Source organism: Cynoglossus semilaevis, chromosome 19 (genome assembly GCF_000523025.1).
Source record: "Cynoglossus semilaevis isolate Cse_v1.0 chromosome 19, Cse_v1.0, whole genome shotgun sequence".
Taxonomy (NCBI): Eukaryota; Metazoa; Chordata; class Actinopteri; order Pleuronectiformes; family Cynoglossidae; genus Cynoglossus; species Cynoglossus semilaevis.
The window spans coordinates 9,613,093-9,621,104 of NC_024325.1; the positions used below are offsets into that span (position 1 = coordinate 9,613,093).

Genomic DNA, 8,012 nt, shown 5'->3' on the forward strand with positions numbered 1-8,012 from the left:
GCAGGTGAGACCGCCCGTGCCCCCCTCCCAACCCCCCACCTCCTCCCTCCCTGGCTGGCTGTAAAGCCCTCAATTGCCGTGGCCTTGAGCCAGATCCTCTCATCAAACAGGTGCTTGAGGACGTCTGTGTGACTTGTGATCGTATTATCTTTCTACATAAACAATTGGCTTGTGTCTTTACAGATCTTTGCAATCCAACTGTTATCGTACCTCTGCACCCAGTATGCTCTCCCCAAATCCCTCAGTGTGGCCAGGTTGGCCATCAGTGTCATGGGAACACTGCTCACAGGTGAGTCCACTGTTGTTTCATCTCCTTCATCTCATGGACTCTAACTTAGACCTGTAGCTTTTTATAATCTACTTTTCTGCCACTGTACACCCTCAACTCTACACTACAGTGAATCTGGTATGAATAGGCTTATATTACAGAGAAAGGCTTAATGCTGTTCTCCTCTGGTATTCAGTTTCTCAGTCTGACCTTTGGCTGACGGTGGAGCATTGTCCTCTTTATTACACAAGTAAACTAGACAGAGCTCTGACAGCAAATTTCTCACCATCAACTCATAATCACGTAATGTTCGTGAAAGTAAAGTTTTGTAATTCAGATTATTATAACATTTGTGTACATGTGTCTTAATTTAGTAGCATTAAAAGTACTTGCAGAGCCTTGCTCATAAAAACGTTTGTTTAAACCAATTTTATCATTATGTTGAATATTTAATTATGCAGTGTAATGACTTCCCGAGATCTTCTATGATAATTATGCAACATATCTAATAATTGATTGTTTCATATATACACAATACATATATATGTTTATATTGTACATCTATAGTGAAGTGTTCTTACTGTTAAATTCAGTGAGGCATCGCAAACCCAAATACAGACAAAGACACAAGGTAAAGGATGTGAGTGTGTTATTATGGGGTGAGAGAGACAGTAATGATACTTGGTGTGAGGCAGTGGTTCAAAGGTGCAGCCTTCATATAGAGGGGACTATTGTTTATCCACCCACTCTGACGCACTCACAGGTTTTTCTAACCCGCAAATTTCACCGACCTCAGTACAGAACACTGAAACACTGTACCTACGGCAGTGCCATCTTCACAGAGTGGCACAAATAGAAAGAATTCAAAAATTTAAAACAACCTTGATTATTTCCCTTGCTGCACCTCCTCTGTAGTAACAGGGTGCACCCACCCCCCCTTTTGGAACTCATGGCTTAAAGTACAAGCGGCCACAATTGATGGAAAAATATGAAATATGAGAAAAGTCCTACAATCTAGAAATACTGTGCTCTGTTTAGTGCTGACGCACGCAAAGCGCTACTCCTTCTTCATGCCCACGCTGCCCTGCCTGGTGGCCTTCTGTCAAGCCTTCCCTCCACTCTACGATGAAGTGACCGCTCTGTTGGTTCAAGTGGGCCAAGTTTGTGCTTCTGATGTGGCCACCAAGGCCAGAGACATCGACCCACTCATCGCCCGTACGTACCCAGAAGTACACATCATTTATGTGTGTTCCTCTTGATCAGGCGTGTGGTAAAGGTAGGCTGGTGATAACGATGGTCCGTCTGCCACAGGTCTACAGAATCTGAAAGAGAAACCTCAGGGAGCTCTGGTCCAAGGAGCATCATCAAAGCTGACCTTACCTCAGAGGACAGCAGAAGAACTGGGTGGAGCAGACATCGACGTTCAGCTCTGCTACTGTGTAGAAGCCACATTCATGGACATCATCAGCTCCACCCTCCACAGACTATAGGCAGCCACATGGTGTAGAAGGAGCGGAGGCACTGGGCTTTAACCACCAGGGTTAGACACCGCCTGTCAAAGACACTGATGTCAACACACATCCTTCACTCTGGACAAATGCTCCTGGACTGACGTCGTCTTGTCAAGGACTTTCATCTCGATGGGACGTTCACCTCTCTTTTCTGAGTCAAATTGTTTCAAAGTGATTTGAAAATGTGTTTGTTTGTAATGGATATTATTTGGGTCCATTTTAACGACACCATCTGTCCTATTTTTCTACCTTGTCATCACTTTTTGTAATTGAAAATGTTACTGTTGTCTTTAAATATGTAGAGCTTTTTCACTGTAATGTTTGTAATAAAACAGAAAAAATAATCCCTGAAATGATGCCAATGTTGTCACCAAATAAACAATTACTGACTTAATGCTCTTAGTGGATCACTTTGTGTGCTAATTTCTTTAGTTTTTTCTATCCATATCTTATTTTCACTAAAATGGTGAAAAATTGTGGGCTTTTTCTGTTATGCTAATATACTACAACCTTGAGCAGTGTCTCAGAGAAGTGTTTCCCAAAGCTTTTCAAGCAAAAACAAAATTTAAATGACAATAATTTCATATTGCACCACAATACAAAAGTATATATAATGAAATATCTCAGTATCTTCTAACTTCGATTTGCCTACTTAGTGATGTGAAACCTTGGCCTGTTTAGTTGAACATAATGCTGATTTGCTTGAAGAAATGAAAGAAAATTAAATTAAAATCTTCAATATCTTTGAGTAGCTCCATGCTTATTTTTTATAGCCTTCTGTTGCCACCTAGTGGAATAATATTGTACTTGCTTCCACTGTCACATACACAAAGACAAATTATTTGCATTAAATAAATAATAGTTTTTGGACCAATTAGGTGGAATTAAGCATCATTAACGGAGCATTCACATTGTTGGTCAAACAGTTTAGAGACGTCCTAAAGATGTCTTTGTCATCAGTGTCCTTGGGGTTGTATTTAGTAGATCATACCTCTAACTTATAATGTTAGACGGTGGCCTGTGGAGGGAGGAGAGGAAGTGACTGTAGTTCCTCAAATAACATGCTCAGCTTTTCAGTGCATGTAGTTACGCAACCATAATTAATTGAAATACTCTAGTCAATCACCAGAGGGCACTCTTGCTGCACCGAAAACCACGGGTATGTTATCCCTCACAAAATGTCTTCAAATAAGCTATTTTATTGAGCCGTGATAATAGTATTTTACTTACATTTAAATGATTTTCTTCAGCTCATGTTGATCACGTGTGTGTCACCAGCACTTTAGTCACATTAGACCTTCAATTAAAAAGAAAGTGGAGAATGTTCTAATCCTTAATGTAGGGATATTGTACTCACATTCTCCATTAAGTGAATTTGTTTTTTTTTTTACTGGCTATGTTTTGTAAGTATAAGTTAAGTGTCGTTTACAATACATTTTTGAGTTTGATCAATATCTATGTTGTTTAAGCAGAGGTTGAGACATGCACTTACATGGTTTGTGTGTGTATACATACATACTGTATACATACATACAAACCATATGCATTTATATACATATATGTATATATTATATGTATTTATATATACTAGCTAACTCACTTGCTGAAACTGTGCATCATTTTGAACAAACAAAATTTTGAAAGTGGGCCATATGGTGAAAACAATTTAAATATAACATCTTTTCTGCGATCACGAGTGCTGCCAAACAGTCCTAGAACTTACATGTCTTCGTTCGTCTGTTTTCTGCAGGGAAGAGCCTGTCTCTTCTCTGTGTGTGTTTGGAGGCATTTGTGTAAAAACACTTTGCAGCAGTTTGTGGTGATGCTGTTTATTATGCAGTGAGAAATGCCTGAAGCAAGAGCGGGTAAAATCACAGAGCAGTTTTTTTCAAGGAATTTTCATTGTTCTTTTAACACCCAAGAACAGAAAATACAACTGGCTTCCAACTGTGAAACCTATGAGTGTCTGAGAGAGGAGAATAAATCTAGTGCAACAGAAATACACTCACTCAAGAGTGTAACTATTACAAATATGATTGCGCTAAGTACGACAAATGTAAACTGATGCTAAGTGATGAGGCTTTTTGTTTTTGGTTGAAATTAATTAGGTTTTATTGTTAAACCAAATTCATCACTAACTCTATTATGACGATAAACCAAAAGATCAGAATCTCAATGGACTCTAGTCTACTACAGCAATTACACCTCACACCATATCCAAAAATATTTGAAGTAACATTAGTATGGCCAACACTAAAATACAGCAGTACAGTGTACTCTCTTCGGCTGAGCACTAAATACAAAGGGAATTTATTAATCTATTTATTTGCCAAAGCAAAACAGCAGCACTGAAAGGCACTTGAACTCACAAAATATACAGCAGGTCCTCAGTTTACGACATCCTTGGCTAACAACATTTCATGGTTACGTCACCATCTTCCATAAATGTATTAATTAAAGTCTTGTTCCGTCATTCAGATATTCAATGCTAAAATGGATAATTACGTGAAGACGGCATTGTTTACATTCATTATCTTACATTTTTTTTGTTTGAGTTGTTTTTGGAAACTTTTTGCCCTTTGTTGTGGCTCCCAGGCTCTTGGAACGTTGTTCTTCCCTAGATTATGCTGTTACCACCGTGTTAGTGTGTGTAAGTGACGTATGTACAGTAAGTGAGTCCTGACCCCTGTAGTTAGTAGATACACAAACAGCAAGTTAAATTATTTAACAGTTGAATTTAAGTGACTCCCATGTTTTAATACTAATGGGTATGAGACTCCCTGGATACCACTAAAGGGAACCCCAGTACAACCAGGGGTATGGGTACCATAGTTTGTGACCCAGTAGTAGTTAAATTATACTAAGCAAGTACTAAATTGGAACATGTGTATCAGTACACTCTAAAACTGATTGTCTAAATAGCTCAAATCTGAGCAGAACTGCAGTAAATGTGTACTACAGCCCACAGGGTGTACCCAGCTGAAAAAAGAGACATCTTATTAATATTTGACTACAATGATGCTTCTCTAGAAAAACCACAGCAGCAGATAACGGTTCTCCAGAGCCTGGCGTCTTAATGCTCTTATGCAGCGCATCACTCACAGCTCCTTGGATTCACATCACATTCCTGGGTGCTGCTGTTTACTCCTGAGTAATAAAGGGCCAGCCTTTAAGAGGCAGCTGAGAATCCCTCTTCAGCTTGTTAGAAGAGTCACTCAAGTTCACCCAGCATTTTTCTCTCCCTGTTGGCCTCAGTGGCTCTCTGAGAGAAAAGGCTCTTCAGGTATAATGCAGTCACAAAGAAAAAATCGCCCACGTAGTTGTACGAATGATTACTGCTGCGCTGTTGATGCTGCTTTCTCCTGGTGAAGTGTTTTGACTTTTGTTAACAGATGTCTGTTTGAACTGTGTGTGACTGTTTTCTGTCTGTGTCAAATTCTGACCTGGATTTAGACACAAATATATGTAGCATTTGTGTTGAAGTTAATACTATTTTTTTTTTAATTTTACAAGATGATCAGAGTTTTTGCCTCACAGCAACAAAAGGGTGTGGCTCAACCCATTAGTGTAGCTGATTCTCTATATACATGTATCCACATATACAGTACATGTATGCAGATATATAAATATATACATGTATTCATATATATTTACATACATGTATATATGTATATATCTTTAAAGATATATACATAAGCATACATAGTATTTCACCATTCATTACTAATAATAATTGATCATTTGATGAACACACACACTGACAAATGGCTGAATATTTGCCTCCACATTTGTCCTGTTTTTCTCTGTTATTGTACATTTCTGTGATGCCAGACGAGAGGAGAAGAGGAAGAACGCAGAGAACTTTTTTGGTGTTGTGACGTGGAGGTTGTTGGTGTAAAAGCAGTGGAGGCAGAGGGTGGGGCGAGATGGAGGCAGATGATCCGCTGTGGCGACCCCCTGAAGGGAACAGTTGAAAGTAGAAGTAGAAGAAGAAGTGCATTTGTGTGATACGACTTCTTTGTCTGATCAAAGAACAGGACGACACGAGCTGATTCTGATATCTCTCTCACCACGCTGTCTCCTCCACCACACACAATATTTTTCTTGCTTTGTAGAAGCTGGGGGAATTTATTACCCAGCGCAGGAGTATTTTGTCAGGCCTGGATGTATTTCCCACTCTGTGTTGGCAGGAAGAGGAAGACTATTAAAGCTTTCACAGCACGATTTGAAACTTTTGATTTCCCTCTAGGTCCAGCAGAATGTGTCATGACGACGGTGCCTGAAAACTAATTGGCAGTGCGTCAGTGGCACACTTAGATTTTTCTTTCTTTTGAAGAAGCTTTTAATTATGAGGCTTTAAAAAATCTGCACAGATGGGAGAGGATATATTTTCTGTTGTATTCTCTGTAAACCTTGTTCTGCTATAAATAAAAAAAAGAAGAGGAGGAAGAAGAAGCACCAAATAAACTGAGACTGTAAAAGACAAGAGCCCACTCCCTGGCCAGGAAAACCTCACCTGACTGCTGTTGTTGTAACAGATTTAAACTGATCCACCAGAACATTTGGACCACAGGCAGAGTCTGGCAGATGATGTGTTAGAGCAGGAAATGGAGGTCCAGACTTGACAAAACATTGATTCAATCTTGAACAGCACTTTTTAGTTAACTTATTAATTTAAAATTTTGAACATTTTTAGCTTTGTTTTAGAGCGAAACATTTGAGGAGAAACCAGACTTGTGCTCACATCTGAACAATGGGCTCGACCATTCTCTTCTCTTTAGATGCTTAACCACAAGGTGAAACTGTCAGACATGTCCTGAGGCAAATGATCAAATCCTTCTTTGGTTTTTCATTCCCCCACAAACATGGCGACATCAGCCGGGAGTGGCTGTGATGCTTTTTTCAAAGACGCATATGCTGCCGTGCTGGAGATACAATAGGCACGAGGAGAGAGAGAAAATAGACTGCTATTGAAGTTGAGGAACAACTCTCGTATGCCCCACATTTCCATTTTGGCAGTAAGTACGGAAAAGTTGAAGAAGAAAGAGAAAGTCTGATGTATGCACATGAAGAGAAATACGACTAAATACCTCGGGAGCACTTCCACTTTGTGCTTTTCTGTACAGACCAAAGAAGGCCTTTAAAAAAGCCCGGATAATTGATTCCACCCTGAGGTAACCCAAGGCAATTACTTACCAAGACACACAAGGAAACCAAGGCCGTGAGTAAAGAGTGCTTGTTTTGGTGCCATTTCGTAGCGTTCCAGTCCCTGACATCTTTTTTATTGGAGCTTTCATCTGAGTATGTGAATAACTGTGGCGCTGAACAAACATCGTCTGAAAAGGTGATTGATGGATCCATTTCGCTTCTTCCTCTCCCAGCGCTGGTGGCGGCATCCACATTGATTGCGTTACCTGTGGTTGGCGGCCAAAATACAGTCCTTGAAATAACTGTCTGTTGGAAATCATCCAACGCGGCTTGAGCCAAACAGATGGTTCCCAGTGCTGCAGCCATATCCATATTAATAGCATGATTACAATTCATTACATTCTAGAGATCTTGTCATTAACGCTGTGATTTAAAAAGCAATTATGGAGTTTGATTACCCTCTGTTGCAGCTATATGGTATTTGTGTGTGTGTGTGTGTGTGTGTGTGTTTTGCTTTCACTGCAGGCCTGTAGAGATGGCAGATTGATTCTTCCACTAAGAACTGTGTTAAGCTGTCTGACTGACTGGCACCTAATGAGCAGAAATGGTTTCTGCATAACAATAGGCAGCAGTGGTGCAGCAGGGGAGAAAATGGGATCGGAATGATTGTTGGTAAAAACGGATGCACAGGTTTGGGTGGCCACATGTGGCATAGATATTATTTTGGTTTATTATATAAAGATAAAAATACATACATGCATACATAAAACCAGTGTTTTGTATGTGCCAACAGCAGGTGTACAGTACATCATTGAGACCAAGTGACTTTTAGCTGCCGTACCTCACCGGAGAGGACGTCACAAGATAACATTCAGACATTAATCTTTGCGAACTTTAGGGATGCTTTGTCTTCAGTGTGCTCTCACACATGAATGGTTGTTTTCATTACCCCAGAATGACTTACATCAGACGTTAAAGGCTGACACGTTCAATCACCAACTCGTTTTACTTCAGCCCAGAGCAGACAAACTCAACATGCTCTGTCGTAATGGAAGCTGAACTCCACAGACGTGGACGGACCAAAT

At 39.9% G+C, this 8,012-nt stretch overlaps 1 protein-coding gene across 1 annotated transcript in view; it reads left to right on the forward strand.

Annotated features, from left to right (window-relative positions):
- ints2 (integrator complex subunit 2) overlaps nt 1-2,173 on the forward strand; it is a 14,087-nt gene extending 11,914 nt beyond the window's left edge. The window contains exons 23-25 of the mRNA XM_008332833.3: nt 184-289; nt 1,307-1,483; nt 1,580-2,173. Coding sequence (XP_008331055.1) covers nt 184-289; nt 1,307-1,483; nt 1,580-1,758 — 462 coding nt within the window. The 3' untranslated portion in view covers nt 1,759-2,173. The remainder of the gene's footprint in view (nt 1-183; nt 290-1,306; nt 1,484-1,579) is intronic.
- The last annotated feature ends 5,839 nt before the right edge of the window (nt 2,174-8,012 follow it).